Genomic DNA, 24,961 nt, shown 5'->3' with positions numbered 1-24,961 from the left:
CGTGATTGAAAAGAAGTCATAACAACAAGTAACAAGCTCGTGGATGTCCCCGACGGACGCGGGTCGTGCCGTATCGGCCACGGAGCGACTCACGGCGCGGGCCCATTCTACTACCGACCACGATTTTTTATTTTTATTTATTAACCTCTAGTGTCCCACTGCTGGGCAAAGGTCTCACCCAGAACTTTCCACTTATCCCTTTCTTGGGCCTGCTCACACCATTCCGTAAAATTGTCCAGGTCGTCCCGCCATCTCCTTTTTCGTCTGCCTCTGCGCCGGCGGCCGTTGTTGGGTATGGGTATCCATCCGACCACGGTATTATCATAAAATCATATATATGCACTCACGACTGTAATCCCCGAAGGGGTAGTCAGAGGTGGCTCACAAGTGATACACCCACTTTTCGCAGCACATTTGTACTCACGTGATACGAACCATGTCGCCGTTTTGGAATAAGTACAAATGAGTGTGAGAAAAGTGTCATAAAATCTATCAGCTCAATTGAACTAATATATATTATTGGTTCAAAGATTAGCTGGAAGAATTAGCACCGAACAGCGGGTATACGATCCTCGGCCGGTGTTTTTTATTTAAAGACGAAGCTAATTTTTATTTCGGTTTTTTTGCTCAGTTTAGTAGTGATCTTATTGTTATATTATTTTTAAAATTATCAAGACCGTTCATCATTAATGATTCTTCAACGACATCGCCGTACCCAGTTACCCAGTAACAATGGAGCCAGATTCTCCCAAAACAGGAGGCAACATCTTCACCCCACTGAGGGTGCTCTAGGGCTTCGCCCCCGCGCCCCGGGAGCCCCGGCGGTCTCCAGATTGATTCCCCTCTCGGCTTCTGGCACACTCTGCCAGAGACTATTGTTTATTTAAATCGCATCTTTTTCGGTTCAGCATCTTATTGTTCGATGTGTAAATGAGATAATTTGTTGATATCGTTGATTTAGTTTTTTGATTATTTTAATTTGAACGAAAGAAAAGCCCATGGTATTTGAAATAATGTAACTTGTTAAATTTTGAAATCGTAAATATAGCATTGTATATGTATATGCTTCAAATTATGTGAACCCCCAAGCTATAACTTTCTATGATTATTTTGTGGTGCTATTAAACAAATTACGGTGTCTAATCAAGAAATTCTCCCTCGAACATGACTCGAAAAAATGGAGCAATTTGTAAGTTACGTGCAGATAATTGCAACTAGTCAAACAGAACATTACGAATACCCCAAAAACCCTTCGTCCATTGTAGTACGTTCAAAACGCACCCTGTCGTAACACACATCATTAATTAATCTAAATTGCATTTTGATCCGTCCACTTAACGTTTACTTTACCTAAATAGACATCCCTTGTTAATCTCACGTCGAAGATTATTGCAACCAAAATATGTTGAGCTTTGATTTCCTACGGCTTGCAGCTAACTCCTTACATAAATGGGGGTCAAAATGAATCGGTTCGAATTGGATGTTTTGGGCGGTTGCCATGGTTACACCTGTACCAAATTGGGGTGCGTTGGAGTAGGAGAAGGATAGCTGCATGCGTTTTCAGTGCAAGTGTGAAAGGGATGAGACGAGGGGTGTGCATACTTTGTACTGTGCATGGTAAATTGCATTAGCAGAACTGAACGGATGTAGCCAGCTCACTTGACTGGTTACTTGCAATTTTTCACTAACTTTTGGCCATTCCAGAACAAAAGTTTGGCCATCTTGAATAGACGAAAGCAAATCTTTCAAAGCTTTCTTCAGAGCAAAGCCATCAATACTGGATTCGCATACCTAACTAAAATAAGTAGATATAAAAATATACTTAAGTACATGAGAAGATTTAGAAGGTCACGAATAATTAATCTTTGTTACAATATTTACAAAACCTTGAAAAGCTGAATGCTGAAATTTCGATAATCCAAATATTTAAGAACTGCGATAATCTTACATCAAAGCAATATCGGCATCTCATAAATATTTATTACATTGCAAATATCTGTTTATTCTGTTCGATATAAGATCTAAACTAGCTAAGTATATTTTTATAACATCGAGGGTTAGTTATTCTATGGCTTTCTAGGACATTTCATTTAAAATTAGTATGAATTGTAAAGAATAATTAAATGAATCTTCAAAGCACACAAAATAATACATCAACTTAAATTAACTAGACATTTAAACAACGTGCCATACAGTTAATAAAATTAACATAATTATGTATTTATTCATTCGTGACTAATACCACTAATAAAATGTTGAATGTCCCCAAAACGGTACGTGCATTAGTAATCGATTGAAGTTAAAGATATAAAAAATCTAAACTTGTATGCACTTTCGGTAACGTCACAATCTCATGGCGTGATGGAATGCTTGGAATAAAGATTACTCCGTCTACACCGACTCCCGAGCCTTTGTTGTGATGTGATTGCATTAAAGAATTACCAAAAAAACTGACTGTATTTATCACAAAAATTTTAAACTACGGTTAAATCAATCGAGCTTTCCGTTTGACAATGGGCCAGCCCAGCACTTAGGTACGAGTATTTGACTGGTAATAGCTTGTTGAACATCATAATATTATATTGGACTTACTAGGTAATCCGTTCAACTATATTATTTAGGTTCATAGGGCAACCTTTCTGAAATTACCTACTAGATTCCTTTTACTGATTCGGTGGGTATAATTGGAGCGGACAGGCTGTGTGATTGTGTGTAAGCAAATTGGATAAAAGGGTATATGTGTAGGGATAGCCTATTAGTACCCCTGTCTGGCTGCGGGTTTCGCACATTCAGTTATCCCTTTGATATACCTAGTTTATCACGTTTGATGTGTTAATTCAGGCACATACATATTTTTATAGCTTTTTTGAATAAATGTAGGTTCCGATGAAGAAATGACTTTGGTGTAGTAAAGATGCACTTTAAAGTTCAAAAGCTCTCTATGATGTTCATTCAACCAGCAGTAACTTTGCAAAAGAAATCGAAAAATATTTAACCACTTGAAATAAATTTTTCGTCACAAAAAGCAAATTCTATAAATAAAGCAGTAACACCGGCACCGTAGTCAGCGAATTTAAAATGAATTAAGTAAGTATATTTTTAAGGATCGTATTGAACATCTGTGACATTAGATATTAACTGAAAGGGTCGCTTTTATAGAGCTGTGAGCATTAATATTAATGGCGGCATAAATTGCAGTTTGTCACCCAGTAATAGGTAATTTGTGTTTTGTCGATGCCTTTGTTACCGTTTCGTCACAGTTGAATAACGAATGCCGGCATTGATGAATGGGTCTCCATGGTGGGTTATCTCATTTTCATTTGCTGACTTACCTCTAGAGAGTTAAAAAAGCTACTACACGAATAAAGTTATAATGCTAAGTTTGAGGTTTTTTATACAATTATTATGCCACAAATATTACACATTTCAACACTCAGTCATATATACTTATGCAGTTAATCTGTGAATTCAGTGCCTTGAACCTTTATAAAATTTTGTTGTTGTTTCAGAAATCGTGGAGGAGCAACAATGCTCCGACTTCCGGTTCCGGCTGACGTGCCGCGACCTGCAGGCGCACATCGCCGTGCTGCAGGCGTGGTGGACCTCAGCCGAGGACCTCACCCTCAACCGGACCTCAGAACAAACAAACGAAACAAACACCTTCCAAATTCAAACTGAATTGGAAGCCGAACTCAACCGAGTGTACGTCTATTCTAGTCCAAATAATAACGGTTTTTATGAGCCGATGAACCATTCCATTTTTGAAAATAACACGCACTGGCCGCTCACGACGAATCTGACGAGTGCAGTGAACGGGTCGTTTTATGGGAATGTGAATGAGACAGTGGAAGTGCCAGTGGAAGTGACAGTGGACAGTGAGAGTGATAATGCGACGGCGGGGTGCGGGGTGCGCGGGTTTGCTAGGAGCTATGCCAGCTGGAGAGAAGGAGATAAAGGAAAAAGAAAAGAGATAAGAGATACCTCTGTCAATTTGAGAGCACCTCTTAGTTACCGGTAAGTGTTTTAATTGCAATAAACTATTTTTTTTTGAATTTATGCGACTACAGCTGATGCACTAAGAGTGCGCTGTTAATTAAGCACTTTTTGCTGCTTTACCATACTAAACATTATACTTACATACAAAAGACTTGAAAAGACACATAACTTTTATTTTCGTCAGCAACGTAATTCAATGAATTCCCAAGTAGATAACGTTTAATGCACCCGGGAATACGGTTCCTTTGTTTTGTTCCTGCCAGGTTCCTGTTATTATTGTCTATGAATCGTATACGCTATAAATAAATCTATTAATATCTAGGTACGTTATTTAAATTTATCGGCTACAATCGATCTACAGGTTGAATATTAGATATACATACTATTATATTAGATATATATACTCGTGGAGATTTATCAGTTTATGGCGCATCATATCGACGTAATATAAAAAATAATGTCCCATTAGCATTATTTTGTCGGTATGTAGAAAGTAAATAGGTTAGAGGTTATCTCCGTACCTACTTTCACATTTAGGGCGAGTGATAAAACAAGGAATGCTTTTATTCGGACGTAAAACTGCGTCATGAGACTGAGCTATTAAAGAAATTAGGAATATTGTACTTAATCAATAAATTAAATAAGTTACTCTCTTTATGCGATTCAGTAGCCAAAATCTGACTTCTGCGGTTGTATGTTACCGACTAATGTAGGGTTCTATCAGTACACGACCAAATAGTGTGACCAACCCTTTTGTGTTCCATAAAAAATACATTGTCAAGTCCATGCTTAGGTACACAGTCAAACAAACTCTGTAATAACTCACGCTGTTTATTAGTTAGGTATAACTATAACATATTCATTATATTATGAAGAGATATCTGTACCTCAAGGGTAGAAGTTTTCGTGAATGAAAAAAGCTCATGTAAAAAAAATCCTAAAACTTCTGGTCTTATCCAATATTTCAAAAACTAATATGGAAGCCTTATACATACGTATAAGACGCATCTATCTATAATGTAGCCGTTGCAGTTATGAAAGCGAAAGGTCAGATCGCCTTTGCGATAGAGAAATGCTTTGAAAATCTTATACTTACAGCTTCTTATAGAAATATGAGTTTAAAGATTGTAGACAGTGGAGTCTCCACCTGTTTTTCTCATATCTTACTTATCCCAGATATTTCGCCTGATTTTGACTCGCGTATAAATTTTATTCCGGTATCTAGTTATACTCGTGTAACGTGATGTTTGGACGAATCCACCCTTATAATGAATAATAAGTTGTACCTACATGACGATGTAGATTGAAATTAATCACGAAGGTAAATGTAAAAAAAAAAAATGGACTGAACTAAGAATGTTTACGGTAATGTTTTAGCGTGTAATTTCAATTTATTTTACAGGTTTGCTTGCTTTTCTATAAAACTTAATGGGATTATTGTGTAGACAAGACACACCCAACTTGATTTTTTTTGTTAGGTAAGTATATATATGTCGCAGGCAACTGGTTTAATCTCCTGTTTGATTGAACCACTAGCCCGTTCATTGGATGGCGCTGTTCAGTTGTATGACTAGGCCGAACGTTGATTGTACAAGCGTCACAAAACGTCCAACTAGTTAGCTGACTTAAAATCAGTCAGGTGGTGAATAAAACAAATATGGCGTCTAACAGCTAACAGCTGACACAAAAAGCACCTATATTGTTAGTTTTTTGCAAATAAATTAGCTTTAAAGTGCGTTATTTGTGTTAAAATAGTATGAAAACATGGATTTACCTATTATTTCGCCGCGGGCGGATAGTTTCAAAGAAAAAAAGTGGCGAAACTGGATAATTATGAACAACAATATGAAGGTACGTTTATTGTTATTGTTTAGTAAATTTTTGCGATAAGAGCTTTGTAACATAGTCTTTTTGTTGACTCTTGTCTGATGATGTTCACCCTAACCAGACATTACAAAGTTGCTATACTATATCCCATTCAACGACTTCGCTGAATGACGTTCAGTCAAGACGTCGAACGTTACAATCAACGACTTGACGAGTTGTCCTTTAGTCATACAACTGAATAGCGCCATCCAATGAACGGGCTAGTGGTTCAATCAAACAGGAGATTAAACCAGTTGCCTTCGACATATACATAGGTAGGTAATTATGTATCCTCATAATTACGTTACTATATACTATATAGTATCATGCAATTTACTATATACTACATAGTAAATTGCATGATACTATATAGTATATATAGTATAGTATAGCAATTTACTATATAATAATTACGTTACTATATACTATATAGTATCATGCAATTTACTATATACTATATAGTAAATTGCATGATACTATATAGTATATATAGTATAGTATAGCAATTTACTATATAGTATATAGTAAATTGCATGATACTATATAGTATATAGTAACGTAATTATGAGGATACATAATTACCTACCTATGTATATATACTTACCTAACAAAAAAAATCAAGTTGGGTGTGTCTTGTCTACACAATAATCCCATTAAGTTTTATAGAAAAGCAAGCAAACCTGTAAAATAAATTGAAATTCTGAAAGGACAACATTCACTGAACAACAAGTAAAGTACGTAATAAAAGTGTTTTTGTCACAAAAAGATATTTACGAGTATCGCCGATTGGTCGTATTTCATGTTTGTTTTCTGAACAAACTGTTTGTTATTCGTACAAATGAAGATAAAATCGATTTTGGGGTTCATAAAAAATATGGCTCTATGAATGATTGTCTTAAAACTTTATGTTCTTATGTGGTGTTGAGTTGACCAATTAAAATAATATATAGGTACATGAATATAATGTATAGCCCCCTACGACAAACATATAGAATGTTTATCACATGTTTAGTGCAATCAAATGCCTATGCCTGACATATACGAGTATATACCTAATGTTTCAAATATCGTTTTAAATACCTTTTTGTAGTAAGTATTTATACTTATAACTTAATTTTGGTGAGATCTTGCTTTATTACACAAACACACAAGATGAACTTTTCTATTGAAGAGTAGTTTAATAACTTCCATAGCTATTTTGAGCACCAGTGTGAAGTTGGCAGCCTAAAGTTAGCAGCCTAAGTGTAGGCGACCAAATTAAGAAGGTTACGATTTGTACCACACATATTATTCAAAATTAAGGCTAATTTCATATTACTAATAAATACAAAGGTATTAAATAATTAAAATTTAAAACATCAAATGACAAAACCGCAAAATAAAAAGCAAAATATTTTTTTAAAAATCTATTCTCCATAAGTGGATGACGTTTCAACCACGAAGGAGTCGGAAAGCCACGACCAGACCTAGTTTAAATCGAAGGCTGGTTAAGTAACACCACCTGAAAGAAGTTTCATCAACATTGAAAGAGGATTACAGGTGTCAGTAAGAAGAAGAATGCTGAAATCTGGGGAAAAAATACATATTTCACAAAGTTTTTTAAAAATTTCAGCCGAAAATGCTGATAAGAACAATACGTCTGCTGCTTTATATGATCGGCAATGATGATAACTGAAAACTATTTTCAGGATTTTCAGCTCACATGAGTACCTCTTCAGTTATAGGTAAATAGGTATTTAGCGGCCCAAGTCAAAATAATACACTCATACCCTCAGATACCCTAGAAGCAGGTGGAAAGCCACGACCAGACCTAGTTTAAATCGAAGGTTGGTTAAGTACCAACAGCTGAAAGAAGTTTCATCAACATTGAAAGAGGATTACAGGTGTCAGTAAGAGGAAGAATGCTGAATTCTGGGGAAAAAATACATATTTCACAAAGTTTTTTAAAATTTTCAGCTGAAAACGCGCACAAAACCACAACGTCTGCTGGTTAATATGATCGGCACTGATAATTGCTAAAAACCATTTTTCAGGATTTTCAGCTCACATGAGTACCTTTCCAGTTATAGGTAAATAGGTATTTAGCAGCCTAAGTCGAAATATTACACTCATACCCTCAGATACCCAAGAAGCAGGTGGAAAGCCACGACCAGACCTAGTTTAAATCGAAGGTTGGTTATGTACCAACAGCTGAAAGAAGTTTCATTAACATTGAAAGAGGATTACAGGTGCCTGTAAGAAGAAGAATGCTGAATTCTGGGGCAAAATTAGACATTTCCCAAAGTTTATTGAGAATTTAGGTGGAAATCCTCATGAATCCCCTAGAAGCAGGTGGAAAGCCACGACTAGATCTAGTTTAAATCGAAGGTTGGTTAATAACCAACAGCTGAAAGAAGTTTCATCAACATTGAAAGAGGATTACAGGTGTCAGTAAGTGGAAGAATGCTGAATTCTGGGGAAAAAATACATATTTCACAAAGTTTTTTAAAATTTTCAGCTGAAAATGCTGATAAAACCAATACGTCTGCTGGTTTATATGATCGGCAATGATGATCACTGAAAACCATTTTCAGGATTTTCAGCTCACATGAGTACCTCTTCAGTTATAGGTAAATAGGTATTTAGCGGCCTAAGTCGAAATATTACTTTTATACCCTCAGATACCCAAGAAGCAGGTGGAAAGCCACGACCAGACCTAGTCTCAATCGAAGGTTGGTTATGTACAAACAGCTGAAAGAAGTTTCATCAACATTGAAAGAGGATTACAGGTGTCAGTAAGTGGAAGAATGCTGAATTCTGGGGAAAAAATAGACATTTCCCAAAGTTTATTTAGATTTTAGGTGGAAATCCTCATCAATCCCCTAGAAGCAGGTGGAAAGCCACGACTAGACCTAGTTTAAATCGAAGGTTGGTTAATAACCAACAGCAGAAAGAAGTTTCTTCAACATTGAAAGAGGATTACAGGTTCCTGTAAGAAGATGAATGCTGAATTCCGGGAAAAAAAATACACATTTAATAAAGTTTATTGACATTTTAGATGGAAACCCTCATGGATCCCCTAGAAATAGTTGGAAGTTGGAAAGCCACAACCAGACCTAGTTTAAATCTAAGGCTGGTTAAGTACCAACAGCTGAAAGAAGTTTCATCAACATTGAAAGAGGATTACAGGTGTCAGTAAGAAGAAGAATACTGAAATCTGGGGAAAAAATACATTTTTCAGAAAGTTTTTTAAAATTTTCAGCTGAAAATGCTGATAAGACCACATCGTCTGCTAGTTTTTATGATCGGCACTGATGATTGCTGAAAATCATTTTCAGGATTTTCAGCTCACATGAGTACCTCTTCAGTTATAGGTAAATAGGTATTTAGCGGCCAAAGTCGAAATATTACTTTTATACCCTCAGATACCCAAGAAGCAGGTGGAAAGCCACGACCAGACCTAGTCTCAATCGAAGGTTGGTTATGTACAAACAGCTGAAAGAAGTTTCATCAACATTGAAAGAGGATTACAGGTGTCAGTAAGTGGAAGAATGCTGAATTCTGGGGAAAAAATACATATTTCACAAAGTTTTTTAAAATTTTCAGCTGAAAATGCAGATAAAAGCAATACGTCTGCTGGTTTATATGATCGGCAATGATGATCACTGAAAACCATTTTCAGGATTTTCAGCTCACATGAGTACCTCTTCAGTTATAGGTAAATAGGTATTTAGCGGCCTAAGTCGAAATATTACACTCATACCCTCAGATACCCCAGAAGCAGGTGGAAAGCCACGACCAGACCTAGTTTAAATCGAAGGTTGGTTATGTACCAACAGCTGAAAGAAGTTTCATTAACATTGAAAGAGGATTACAGGTGCCTGTAAGAAGAAGAATGCTGAATTCTGGGGAAAAAATAGACATTTCCCAAAGTTTATTGAGATTTTAGGTGGAAATCCTCATCAATCCCCTAGAAGCAGGTGGAAAGCCACGACTAGACCTAGTTTAAATCGAAAGTTGGTTAATAACCAACAGCTGAAAGAAGTTTCGTCAACATTGAAAGAGGATTACAGGTTCCTGTAAGAAGATGAATGCTGAATTCCGGGAAAAAAAATACATATTTAATAAAGTTTATTGACATTTTAGATGGAAACCCTCATGGATCCCCTAGAAGTAGTTGGAAAGCCACGACCAGACCTAGTTTAAATCAAAGGCTGGTTAAGTACCAACAGCTGAAAGAAGTTTCATCAACATTGAAAGAGGATTACAGGTGTCAGTAAGTGGAAGAATGCTGAATTCTGGGGAAAAAATACATATTTCACAAAGTTTATTGAGATTTTAGGTGGAAATCCTCATGAATCCCCTAGAAGCAGGTGGAAAGCCACGACTAGACCTAGTTTAAATCGAAGGTTGGTTAATAACCAACAGCTGAAAGAAGTTTCATCAACATTGAAAGAGGATTACAGGTTCCTGTAAGAAGATGAATGCTGAATTCCGGGAAAAAAAATACATATTTAATAAAGTTTATTGACATTTTAGATGGAAACCCTCATGGATCCCCTAGAAGTAGTTGGAAAGCCACGACCAGACCTAGTTTAAATCAAAGGCTGGTTAAGTACCAACAGCTGAAAGAAGTTTTATCAACATTGAAAGAGGATTACAGGTGTCAGTAAGAAGAAGAATGCTGAAATCTGGGGAAAAAATACATATTTCAGAAAGTTTTTTAAAATTTTCATCTGAAAATGCTGATAAGACCACAACGTCTGCTAGTTTTTATGATCGGTACTGATGATTGCTGAAAACCATTTTCAGGATTTTCAGCTCACATGAGTACCTCTTCAGTTATAGGTAAATAGGTATTTAGCGGCCTAAGTCGAAATATTACTTTTATACCCTCAGATACCCAAGAAGCAGGTGGAGAGCCACGACCAGACCTAGTCTCAATCGAAGGTTGGTTATGTACAAACAGCTGAAAGAAGTTTCATCAACATTGAAAGAGGATTACAGGTGTCAGTAAGTGGAAGAATGCTGAATTCTGGGGAAAAAATACATATTTCACAAAGTTTTTTAAAATTTTCAGCTGAAAATGCAGATAAAACCAATACGTCTGCTGGTTTATATGATCGGCAATGATGATCACTGAAAACCATTTTCAGGATTTTCAGCTCACATGAGTACCTCTTCAGTTATAGGTAAATAGGTATTTAGCGGCCTAAGTCGAAATATTACACTCATACTCTCAGATACCAAAGAAGCAGGTGGAAAGCCACGACCAGACCTAGTTTAAATCGAAGGTTGGTTATGTACCAACAGCTGAAAGAAGTTTCATTAACATTGAAAGAGGATTACAGGTTCCTGTAAGAAGAAGAATGCTGAATTCTGGGGCAAAATTAGACATTTCCCAAAGTTTATTGAGAATTTAGGTGGAAATCCTCATGAATCCCCTAGAAGCAGGTGGAAAGCCACGACTAGACCTAGTTTAAATCGAAAGTTGGTTAATAACCAACAGCTGAAAGAAGTTTCATCAACATTGAAAGAGGATTACAGGTTCCTGTAAGGAGATGAATGCTGAATTCCGGGAAAAAAAATACATATTTAATAAAGTTTATTGACATTTTAGATGGAAACCCTCATGGATCCCCTAGAAGTAGTTGGAAAGCCACAACCAGACCTAGTTTAAATCAAAGGCTGGTTAAGTACCATCAGCTGAAAGAAGTTTCATCAACATTGAAAGAGGATTACAGGTGTCAGTAAGAAGAAGAATGTTGAAATCTGGGGAAAAAATACATATTTCAGAAAGTTTTTTAAAATTTTCAGCTGAAAATGCTGATAAGACCACAACGTCTGCTAGTTTTTATGATCGGCACTGATGATTGCTGAAAATCATTTTCAGGATTTTCAGCTCACATGAGTACCTCTTCAGTTATAGGTAAATAGGTATTTAGCGGCCTAAGTCGAAATATTACTTTTATACCCTCAGATACCCAAGAATCAGGTGGAAAGCCACGACCAGACCTAGTCTCAATCGAAGGTTGGTTATGTACAAACAGCTGAAAGAAGTTTCATCAACATTGAAAGAGGATTACAGGTGTCAGTAAGTGGAAGAATGCTGAATTCTGGGGAAAAAATACATATTTCACAAAGTTTTTTAAAATTTTCAGCTGAAAATGCAGATAAAACCAATACGTCTGCTGGTTTATATGATCGGCAATGATGATCACTGAAAACCATTTTCAGGATTTTCAGCTCACATGAGTACCTCTTCAGTTATAGGTAAATAGGTATTTAGCGGCCTAAGTCGAAATATTACTTTTATACCCTCAGATACCCAAGAAGCAGGTGGAAAGCCACGACCAGACCTAGTCTCAATCGAAGGTTGGTTATGTACAAACAGCTGAAAGAAGTTTCATCAACATTGAAAGAGGATTACAGGTGTCAGTAAGTGGAAGAATGCTGAATTCTGGGGAAAAAATAGACATTTCCCAAAGTTTATTTAGATTTTAGGTGGAAATCCTCATCAATCCCCTAGAAGCAGGTGGAAAGCCACGACTAGACCTAGTTTAAATCGAAGGTTGGTTAATAACCAACAGCAGAAAGAAGTTTCTTCAACATTGAAAGAGGATTACAGGTTCCTGTAAGAAGATGAATGCTGAATTCCGGGAAAAAAAATACACATTTAATAAAGTTTATTGACATTTTAGATGGAAACCCTCATGGATCCCCTAGAAGTAGTTGGAAAGCCACGACCAGACCTAGTTTAAATCAAAGGCTGGTTAAGTACCAACAGCTGAAAGAAGTTTCATCAACATTGAAAGAGGATTACAGGTGTCAGTAAGTGGAAGAATGCTGAATTCTGGGGAAAAAATACATATTTCACAAAGTTTATTGAGATTTTAGGTGGAAATCCTCATGAATCCCCTAGAAGCAGGTGGAAAGCCACGACTAGACCTAGTTTAAATCGAAGGTTGGTTAATAACCAACAGCTGAAAGAAGTTTCATCAACATTGAAAGAGGATTACAGGTTCCTGTAAGAAGATGAATGCTGAATTCCGGGAAAAAAAATACATATTTAATAAAGTTTATTGACATTTTAGATGGAAACCCTCATGGATCCCCTAGAAGTAGTTGGAAAGCCACGACCAGACCTAGTTTAAATCAAAGGCTGGTTAAGTACCAACAGCTGAAAGAAGTTTTATCAACATTGAAAGAGGATTACAGGTGTCAGTAAGAAGAAGAATGCTGAAATCTGGGGAAAAAATACATATTTCAGAAAGTTTTTTAAAATTTTCATCTGAAAATGCTGATAAGACCACAACGTCTGCTAGTTTTTATGATCGGTACTGATGATTGCTGAAAACCATTTTCAGGATTTTCAGCTCACATGAGTACCTCTTCAGTTATAGGTAAATAGGTATTTAGCGGCCTAAGTCGAAATATTACTTTTATACCCTCAGATACCCAAGAAGCAGGTGGAGAGCCACGACCAGACCTAGTCTCAATCGAAGGTTGGTTATGTACAAACAGCTGAAAGAAGTTTCATCAACATTGAAAGAGGATTACAGGTGTCAGTAAGTGGAAGAATGCTGAATTCTGGGGAAAAAATACATATTACACAAAGTTTTTTAAAATTTTCAGCTGAAAATGCAGATAAAACCAATACGTCTGCTGGTTTATATGATCGGCAATGATGATCACTGAAAACCATTTTCAGGATTTTCAGCTCACATGAGTACCTCTTCAGTTATAGGTAAATAGGTATTTAGCGGCCTAAGTCGAAATATTACACTCATACTCTCAGATACCAAAGAAGCAGGTGGAAAGCCACGACCAGACCTAGTTTAAATCGAAGGTTGGTTATGTACCAACAGCTGAAAGAAGTTTCATTAACATTGAAAGAGGATTACAGGTTCCTGTAAGAAGAAGAATGCTGAATTCTGGGGCAAAATTAGACATTTCCCAAAGTTTATTGAGAATTTAGGTGGAAATCCTCATGAATCCCCTAGAAGCAGGTGGAAAGCCACGACTAGACCTAGTTTAAATCGAAGGTTGGTTAATAACCAACAGCTGAAAGAAGTTTCATCAACATTGAAAGAGGATTACAGGTTCCTGTAAGAAGATGAATGCTGAATTCTGAGTATCTGAGGGTATGAGTGTATTATTTTGACTTGCGCCGCTAAATACCTATTTACCTATAACTGAAGAGGTACTCATGTGAGCTGAAAATCCTGAAAATAGTTTTCAGTTATTATCATTGCCGATCATATAAACCAGCAGACGTATTGTTCTTATCAGCATTTTCAGCTGAAAATTTTAAAAAACTTTGTGAAATATGTATTTTTTCCCCAGAATTCAGCATTCTTCCACTTACTGACACCTGTAATCCTCTTTCAATGTTGATGAAACTTCTTTCAGCTGTTTGTACATAACCAACCTTCGATTGAGACTAGGTCTGGTCGTGGCTCTCCACCTGCTTCTTGGGTATCTGAGGGTATAAAAGTAATATTTCGACTTAGGCCGCTAAATACCTATTTACCTATAACTGAAGAGGTACTCATGTGAGCTGAAAATCCTGAAAATGGTTTTCAGCAATCATCAGTACCGATCATAAAAACTAGCAGACGTTGTGGTCTTATCAGCATTTTCAGCTGAAAATTTTAAAAAACTTTCTGAAATATGTATTTTTTCCCCAGATTTCAGCATTCTTCTTCTTACTGACACCTGTAATCCTCTTTCAATGTTGATAAAACTTCTTTCAGCTGTTGGTACTTAACCAGCCTTTGATTTAAACTAGGTCTGGTCGTGGCTTTCCAACTGCTTCTAGGGGATTGATGAGGATTTCCACCTAAAATCTAAATAAACTTTGGGAAATGTCTATTTTTTCCCCAGAATTCAGCATTCTTCCACTTACTGACACCTGTAATCCTCTTTCAATGTTGATGAAACTTCTTTCAGCTGTTTGTACATAACCAACCTTCGATTGAGACTAGGTCTGGTCGTGGCTTTCCACCTGCTTCTTGGGTATCTGAGGGTATAAAAGTAATATTTCGACTTAGGCTGCTAAATACCTATTTACCTATAACTGAAGAGGTACTCATGTGAGCTGAAAATCCTGAAAATGGTTTGCAGTGATCATCATTGCCGATCATATAAACCAGCAGACGTATTGGTTTTATCTGCATTTTCAGCTGAAAATTTTAAAAAACTTTGTGAAATATGTATTTTTTCCCCAGAATTCAGCATTCTTCCACTTACTGACACCTGTAATCCTCTTTCAATGTTGATGAAACTTCTTTCAGCTGTTTGTACATAACCAACCTTCGATTGAGACTAGGTCTGGTCGTGGCTTTCCACCTGCTTCTTGGGTATCTGAGGGTATAAAAGTAATATTTCGACTTAGGCCGCTAAATACCTATTTACCTATAACTGAAGAGGTACTCATGTGAGCTGAAAATCCTGAAAATGGTTTGCAGTGATCATCATTGCCGATCATATAAACCAGCAGACGTATTGGTTTTATCTGCATTTTCAGCTGAAAATTTTAAAAAACTTTGTGAAATATGTATTTTTTCCCCAGAATTCAGCATTCTTCCACTTACTGACACCTGTAATCCTCTTTCAATGTTGATGAAACTTCTTTCAGCTGTTTGTACATAACCAACCTTCGATTGAGACTAGGTCTGGTCGTGGCTTTCCACCTGCTTCTTGTGTATCTGAGGGTATAAAAGTAATATTTCGACTTAGGCCGCTAAATACCTATTTACCTATAACTGAAGAGGTACTCATGTGAGCTGAAAATCCTGAAAATGGTTTTCAGCAATCATCAGTGCCGATCATAAAAACTAGCAGACGTTGTGGTCTTATCAGCATTTTCAGCTGAAAATTTTAAAAAACTTTCTGAAAAATGTATTTTTTCCCCAGATTTCAGCATTCTTCTTCTTACTGACACCTGTAATCCTCTTTCAATGTTGATGAAACTTCTTTCAGCTGTTGGTACTTAACCAGTCTTTGATTTAAACTAGGTCTGGTTGTGGCTTTCCAACTACTTCTAGGGGATCCATGAGGGTTTCCATCTAAAATGTCAATAAACTTTATTAAATGTGTATTTTTTTTCCCGGAATTCAGCATTCATCTTCTTACAGGAACCTGTAATCCTCTTTCAATGTTGATGAAACTTCTTTCAGCTGTTGGTTATTAACCAACCTTCGATTTAAACTAGGTCTAGTCGTGGCTTTCCACCTGCTTCTAGGGGATTCATGAGGATTTCCACCTAAATTCTCAATAAACTTTGGGAAATGTCTAATTTTGCCCCAGAATTCAGCATTCTTCTTCTTACAGGCACCTGTAATCCTCTTTCAATGTTAATGAAACTTCTTTCAGCTGTTGGTACATAACCAACCTTCGATTTAAACTAGGTCTGGTCGTGGCTTTCCACCTGCTTCTTGGGTATCTGAGGGTATGAGTGTAATATTTCGACTTAGGCTGCTAAATACCTATTTACCTATAACTGAAGAGGTACTCATGTGAGCTGAAAATCCTGAAAATGGTTTTTAGCAATTATCAGTGCCGATCATATTAACCAGCAGACGTTGTGGTTTTGTGCGCGTTTTCAGCTGAAAATTTTAAAAAACTTTGTGAAATATGTATTTTTTCCCCAGAATTCAGCATTCTTCCTCTTACTGACACCTGTAATCCTCTTTCAATGTTGATGAAACTTCTTTCAGCTGTTGGTACTTAACCAACCTTCGATTTAAACTAGGTCTGGTCGTGGCTTTTCACCTGCTTCTAGGGTATCTGAGGGTATGAGTGTATTATTTTGACTTGGGCCGCTAAATACCTATTTACCTATAACTGAAGAGGTACTCATGTGAGCTGAAAATCCTGAAAATAGTTTTCAGTTATTATCATTGCCGATCATATAAACCAGCAGACGTATTGTTCTTATCAGCATTTTCGGCTGAAATTTTTAAAAAACTTTGTGAAATATGTATTTTTTCCCCAGATTTCAGCATTCTTCTTCTTACTGACACCTGTAATCCTCTTTCAATGTTGATGAAACTTCTTTCAGGTGGTGTTACTTAACCAGCCTTCGATTTAAATTAGGTCTGGTCGTGGCTTTCCGACTCCTTCGTGGTTGAAACGTCATCCACTTATGGAGAATAGATTTTAAAAAAAATATTTTGCTTTTTATTTTGCGGTTTTGTCATTTGATGTTTTAAATTTTAATTATTTAATACATTTGTATTTATTAGTAATATGAAATTAGCCTTAATTTTGAATAATATGTGTGGTACAAATCGTAACCTTCTTAATTTGGTCGCCTACACTTAGGCTGCTAACTTTAGGCTGCCAACTTCACACTGGTATTTTGAGCTTGTATCTGCTTATCCCATTTCAAACATCACTTAGGTATTTGGTTTACCGACGAATTGAGGTCGGTTGCATAAGGTAATCCGAACATGTACATACTTAGATACTGCTGAGTGATTCTGTAAAAAAAATCATTAGCTCATCGACTATACATAAATGACTTGACTTTGAAGCGTGCTAAGGGCAAGGCCCCATTGTTGCGTTGTGCCGTCGCAGTTCTTTTGTTACGCTGATGAGGTGACGAAATACACCAATGGGGCCTAGTAGTCTATGCCGGGCTGTCATAGGTGTACCTTATTTTACCATTTCAGTTAGAAAAATATAATGATTTTTGAGTTGCTTTGTGAGCATAATCATCGCCACTCTAGCTAAGTACATAAGAAATAACCTAAAATATTGACTGGACAAAAAACCAGTAATATTCAACAGGCGTATTATCTAATGTTATGCTCTTATAGTCGAGTCCACTTAAGAATATTTTTACCTTTACTACTGAAGTCTAAAAATATTGAACCGGAACAGAAACATCATGGACCAGAATAGCATCCATTGTGTCTAAACATGCCACTGAACTGTTGACACATGGACTCAAATATCACTGTGAGTGTTGCAGGGGAATACAGGGTGTTGCAAAAAGGGTTCAGTAAACTTTTTTTTTCACGTAATTTGAAATTCAGATTTCATATTCGGGCTTAGATATAACATGCTGCACATGCTGGTTTCGGCTTAGTATACCCTTTTTGCAACACCCTGTATAGACGATTTGAATCACAGCACAAGCTTGCCTGTGTTGGGGTCCACCTTCCCGCACTAGGCCCGTGGCCTAAACCCTTCCTTCATTGGAAGGAAACCCGAGCCCCATCAGTGGGGACTTCATGGGTTGTGATGATGAATATTGGAACCCATACACGTCCGACACACCCCGAGAGGTCAATGACTGACTCTAATCTGACTGGTCAATTCTTTCATCGCTATGAAAAACCCTACTAGCTCCCGTTTCAGTGTTTGTAATCGACACGACAGAAGAATGTAAGTATAACAATTGATTGTTAAGAAAATAATACTAATTACATTTACCTAGTAGAATAAATTAAGGCCACGCTATTGTAGCTGAAAGATTTAACTATTTCTAAACGCATTTAACCTGAAGTATTTGAACAAATTGGATGTAAACAAACCGAGAAGAGATTTATCTGTTACTTATGAGGTGTTCGGTTATTTATTGTGTGTCCTTTGACTGGTCTACTCAATTAATGTTGATATATGATCGTCAATAGTTAGTTTTACCTTTGACCGACAAATAGGGGTGCTAGAAGATTTGTGTGTCTGTGGCTACAACATAGCTCATGAACAGATTACGTTCTTCTTATCATCACAGCATGAGGAGAAAAACGAAGTCTTTGCGTCTAGCTATTTTTGCGAACACAATATTCCTTTTCCATGAAGAACATCCATCACAGATGTATCAAAGCCTATCATTTAATTAAATTAACGTTATTTCGACCACACATAGATACATGCATGCATTATATATGTATATCTATAGATAAGTAATTAGCTAAATGGATGTTAGTCACGCAATCCGGAAATGGACTCCATGAATGAAAATGTTTGGATGACTCCTCATGGGTTTGTATCCAACTATTAATGTACTCCTAGCCGAATTTCGACCACGGCGGCCAATCTCATTTTTGAGATCAGCCAACTACGCAGGAGTAGATTATAGTGCCCAAGTGTGTGCGCAGTACACAGGAGCACTCTCTGTTCCATCACTCTCATAGCCCAATGGGACGGATTGACCGACACGACTGGAGAGAGCTAGGCGCAGGACCGACTGCTTTACATGTCCATCCGACAGCATGGATCGTTTCACTGTTTCGGACATCAGGTGATCAGCCTTCTATGTCCTAACCAAACTTGGAACCACAATTTAGAAATACAAATTGATGGTCCCACCCGGGAATCGAACCCGGGACCTCTGGGTCCAACTATTAACTATCTAACCGAAGTTAAAGAACCTCTGGCCATATAATAGTCATACTGCCGTACTCACAGACAATCATGGAAACAACATAACACTTACTTACCTATAATATCATGGTCAATGTAAATACAAATAAAGATAAGTAATCAGTTATTTTTAATTACGTTAAATGACGTAAATTTCTCATTGATTGAGCGGCTAAATAGAGCAGAAAAACACGAATTACGTCATAATGGCTGAAAATTCTCACGAAACTTAAAAGTTCCCATTTCACAAACCATTTACTGTCCCACTTTAATCATAAACATAGTCTTAATCCTTTCCAGCCGGTCTTACGTCTCGGTAATTAAGCTCATAATGCGTTTATAATGTCGTTACGATCCTTGTCTCCTACAGTACGTCCACTGTATCTTGGAATACTGTTTACAAATCCGATAAAAAGAGGGTGGTTATACTTTGGCCTTTATAACTATCTAAGCGTAGAATTTAAGGTTATCTCAAGGATAATTTAGCTAATCTTAGAGATGCGTTTGTTACTTAAGAGCCTCACAAACTATCAATCCCTTACGTCTAAGGGATTTAGACGTAAGGGATTGGTAGTTCGTGAGGCTCTTAAGTAACAAACGCATCTCTAAGATTAAACAAAAATAACGTCTTATTTCATCATACATTTTGATGTTATGTTACTTACCAATTTTATAAATGAGAGTATTCCCACTATCAAGATAATATTCTTATCTAGGCCTGCTGCGCCCAAATACGACACTAATTTGATCACAATACCCACTCAATAATATCATGATAAAATAACACTAAACTTATTACGAAGAATATCAGTGGCCCTAAGCTCCACAGGGGAGTAACAGGACTATACGTAAGTAGGTAGGTACTTATACTTATTACGTAGGTACTTATAACCAATTTGTTCCCACTGCTCTATCGTTGCATTATACCTAAATACTTGTGATAAATACCGATTGTATGACATATACCTATTCTCACGGGCAATGAAAAAGTTCCACTCACAAAATTCCGACACCAAAAAACTTCAATTTTTTCAAAGATTTAATTGAACATTTTAACAAAATATTGTCGTTTTTAATTTTTTATATCCTGATGCTCTGATAAATGTACTTCAATGTTGCCCAAGGTGTTATTAAGCTAGCTTTTTCCGTTTAGGAGTAATTTGGTGCTTTTATCAGTGGGACCTTTTCATTGCCCGAGAGTGTACTAAGTAATTCGATATTTGTTGTCAAGCTAGAAGGACAATCCTTGACTGAACAACTCTTAAGTAGCTTTATATCTAATAAATGTAGGTTATATGAATACTATAAGGTTCTTTACTGAACAACTAATCTGCTATAGATTGGTATGATGATTTGGGAAAGTTTGATTGAAGGGCGTGGAGGTATTCGTTTATTGAAGACAGCATTTGAAGAGTTTTTCATGTGCTTATTCGGCATAGTCGTACCCTTTTATTTGTAAAGAAAATTGGGCAATGGAAGTTTAGAACTCATTTAATAGTGACTAGAAAGTACAAAAAGGCTGTGAAATATGGCATCTCTATTTATCCGGTCAGCAGCACAAATTTTTACCCGACTTCAAAAACAGGAGGGGGTTCTCAATTCGTCGGGATCTATTTTCATACAAAATGTATACGTAAAACAGATGTTTATTACGTGGACACATAATAATATACACTTTTGTGGTATGACTGAATTAAATATCCTTTCAAAGACCATAGATCTATGTATTCTGAATACTGAATGTAGAGTAACTAAAATTATAGTTGTTGAAACTCTTCACTCAATACAATACTCCAATGGACTGTAATGGCTCTCAACCAATGTTGTTCAATATATAACAATATTAGATATCTGGCTCACAAAACTTTTCATCTACCTCTGCTCCTATTACTAGTACGAATAAGACCCATTTTTGAAATTCCAAAGGTCAAATTGCTGTTGTATGGATGACAAAAGACGATTGTGCACTTTGGCTTGTATCTTCTGGGAATAGTATCTGACAAAGAACTGTATGAGTAGAAAATAGCTACATATTTTATCATATACGATCGATCTCCTATTTATGGTTGTTGTAATATGGAGGTAGGAAATACATTATCAGCATATGGGATGCAATGTAAGATTGTAAAATTTCCTTAGAGCATGGTTTTATAGAGTTTGAAACGTAACGTAACGTAGAGACTGTAGCATGTTTATGGTGCAAATAAAGAGTATGGAATTATAATAATTATCTGTGGAGCACCGATATACAGGTGCTCCACAGATAATTATTATAATTCCATACTCTTTATTTGCACCATAAAAACAAAATACAAATAACTTATAAACTGAAAAGAAATAGTACAAAAAGGCGGCCTTATTGCTTACAGCAATCTCTACAATACAACCTTTGGATGAGGTAATACTACTTAACAAAATGTACTTACTTGTGAGGAAATAAGTATAAATAGAGAAATAAGCAGGTTGACCAATTAAATAACTAATTAACAAAGTAAACTAAATCAGTAAAGCCTCATTGACAGATGGATACAGAACGTGCCCTACATAGTCAGTGCTGGAGGCCGCGCGACCACAGACTGCGGTGCGGGTTCGATGCCTGGCCGGGTCCGAGTGACGTAACACCTACCTGAATTACTGTGCGGTTTAAAGGTACATAGGTACTTAGGTGAGCATTATATGATGGTGCAGTACAATTATACGAGTAAGCGATGAAAAAGTTCCATCCACTAGGTAAGTTGTTGCTATGTTATGTTATGATGAGTAACAATGACACGATAATAATAAATGTACTTACGTTACGTGTATTCATTTGTTTGGGCATATTCGTACACATAATATTGAAATGATCGTTTATAAGATTGCCGCTAATGATATTATTCATATTTACAAATACATCTTAGGTATGTATTTCGTAAAGCTCATCTTCACATTTTATGTCTCAAAGCTTTTAAAAGTTCTACTCAAATGTAACATTGAAGACTAAAATATTTGATAACAGTAAATCATCATCACTTCATCAAAAGAAAGGGAAAAGTAATAGAAGTTCGGTTGGTTGGTATTACTTATAACATAATTGTTTGAAAGTTTTGTTTGTCTTTAAAGTTTCAGGTGCTCAGTATTTTCGTGAATTCTGAGAACTACTTAGTTAACGTAAAGTAACTTAATATCCAGGGACCTAAGTAAATTAAACATTCTGCTCAAAAGTCTACAGTTGTGTTCCATCAAAGTTAGCCCAAAAACTTTTTGAGAAAGGGAAGCTTGGTAGGAAGCTTATTCTGAAGGTGCGAATTGAAAATAAACACTACCAAAACTTCATTATTTGTAAAAAAATCATACGAAATCGTGTATTTATAATACATAGATCTAAAGTAATGCGAGCACAATTTAAAAGGGATTCTAACAAACCTATCTAAACGAACCGCATAATGCATACCAAATGAAGAATCAAAAATGCCGCTTCTTTATAATTCACTTCCCCCTTGTAAACAGTCCAGTCATGTAGGTACTTCTAATTATGGAATATGTAGGCCAAGAGGGCTCTATGAAAGGCCACGTGCGTTGAACTGCGCAGTTTTTTTTAAATAGATTCCCGAAAGAAAACAAACAATTGTTTGGATGATTATGATAAGTTCAACAACCTTTCTTGAAGCTTTAAGTTTGAGCTACGTTTGGTATATATGCAGACAAGTCCGTTTTTGGTTCTACGTAATGAAAATAACTAGCGAGTACAATGGAACATAAAAGAGTAGAGAATAATTGAGGGCGTTGCAATCTAAGAAAGTGGCCACACTATTATAGTATAGAAAACGGACAAAAGTATCACGATACTTTAGCAGAAAAAATCAAAACGAGAAATGTTTCAAATATTTACTAATTATAAAATGCGACTTTTTGGGGAGGTTTATGTTAAGAGAAGAAATTAGTAGGGGAGAGGGGGGCAGTCTTGAATGAATTTCATTAAATCAAATCAACTGTAACTTTTATTTCATTGTGTATTTCATAATGTTTTTTTGCACTGAAACATGTGTTGGTTATCCCATTATGTAATTACTATAGGAGAAAAGTGATAGTATCACACATCGATATTTTATTACAGTTTTTTCTTGCTCAGGAAAAAGTTCAAATGTGCCCCGGCAATTCTTCTAAAACTGTGTTTACCGATTTTCCTGCAACAAATTATTTAATTGGTCAGAAAAGCAGTGACTTGCAAATTATTATGTCTGGAGAATTTATACCGACTCTTACACTGAGTTGCAGAAAGGATCTTTAAGTTAATGTCGGCATTAAATGTATTGTTGCCTTGCTTTGACAGTATACGGACAGAAAGAGACAGACATAGATTTAATGTCCACATTAGCTTAAAGTCCCTTGCTGCAACTCGGCATTACATATTCTTACACATATTTTTACAATAGGTACTCTACACGGAGAGACCGACACACATAGACACCTACAGCTGTAAAACTTATCGATACCCTTTTTGAGTCGGGGGTTAGTAAAAAAGTATCTAGACCTGATGTTTTGACAACATTAGCATCCAGACCCTGATGTCATGTAACGTTTGACACTAGTATTTTCTAACCTCTATAAGAATAACAAATACACATTGAAAGGCATTCTATTACATCAAAATAGTACTTTTTTACAAGAAATATAAGCAATGTATGTTAATGGTTAGAAATTAAGTACCTACTCACCAGTATAAAACGCTGCTCTTTCATAAACATCGTATATATTGACTAATACTTCTCCAGCCTCATTCTCCGCCAAACATCGTAGGTAAACGCTGTAAATCATCTGTCTAGCTTCGCTGCGAATGGTTTTATTCATTTTCACTTCGTGAACAAACTCAACAATCCACGAAACTCCAAAATTAAGCAAAATTCGATTTGTTTATACAGGAACAGGGCGAGTTTGACATTCAAACCATAGAAACAGACCACAAATCACAAGTTTTTTTTTATTGCCAGGTTTAAATCTGTTTAGTTCCAAAAACATTAATCTCTACTCTTTTGTGTTCAGCTGTATATCAAAGTATTCAACGAGAGAGAAATATATTGTAAACTTAAACTCAAAGTTTACATTATATGTGGGAGTGGAACAGAACGCAAGGTGAAGTATCCATGACGACGAATAACAGAGGAGCATAGAGTGAAGGGAGAGTGTGAAAAGACGTAAAGACGTAAAGACGATTAAGTTTGGTATAAATAAAACGACGTGATACATCATTAAAATACTACTTTTTATTTATCCCCACAAATTGGGGGCTCGTCCGGGATAAATAAAATTAAAAAAATCTCGGAGATTACGGCGGATGAAGACGGATTTTTACAAAAAGAACAAGACTGACAGTTGCAAATTTTACAAGAAAATTTTTCTTCGCATCACAACGCCTTCAGGTCTGAACATATACCATTTTAAGACGTAACGACGACGACAAGAAGATGCCACGGACGACGACGGGAGATGACGGGGAGGCAGTCGGAACATCAGGACCGCTCACGTACACGGAGGAGCTGGTAGCTAAGTTCAGTGGGTGCGACCAGACCGATTCCGCAGCACGGTGGGCGCAGGAGGTCGATGACAACGCCGAGATCTTCGGGTGGACGGAGCTGCAGCGGCTGATCGTGGGGCGCAGGTCACTGACCGGTACGGCGGCACTCTGGCTGCGTTCAGAGAAACCCTTCAAGACGTGGGAGGCTCTGAAGACGGCGGTCACCAAGGAGTTCCCAGACACCGTAGA

General features: G+C 36.6%; 1 protein-coding gene across 2 annotated transcripts in view; it reads left to right on the top strand.

The window, feature by feature from the left end:
- Window positions 1-24,961, top strand: part of LOC105389730 — an 80,258-nt gene that overhangs the window by 5,581 nt on the left and 49,716 nt on the right. For both annotated transcript variants that reach the window (XM_048627924.1, XM_048627922.1), the window contains exon 2: window positions 3,510-4,014. In XM_048627924.1, the coding sequence (XP_048483881.1) occupies window positions 3,510-4,014 (505 nt within the window). The remainder of the gene's footprint in view (window positions 1-3,509; window positions 4,015-24,961) is intronic.

The sequence above is a fragment of the Plutella xylostella genome, chromosome 4 (genome assembly GCF_932276165.1).
Source record: "Plutella xylostella chromosome 4, ilPluXylo3.1, whole genome shotgun sequence".
Taxonomy (NCBI): domain Eukaryota; kingdom Metazoa; phylum Arthropoda; class Insecta; order Lepidoptera; family Plutellidae; genus Plutella; species Plutella xylostella.
The sequence above is the reverse complement of the archived record's forward strand: the minus strand, read 5'-3'. Positions and strand labels throughout refer to the sequence as shown.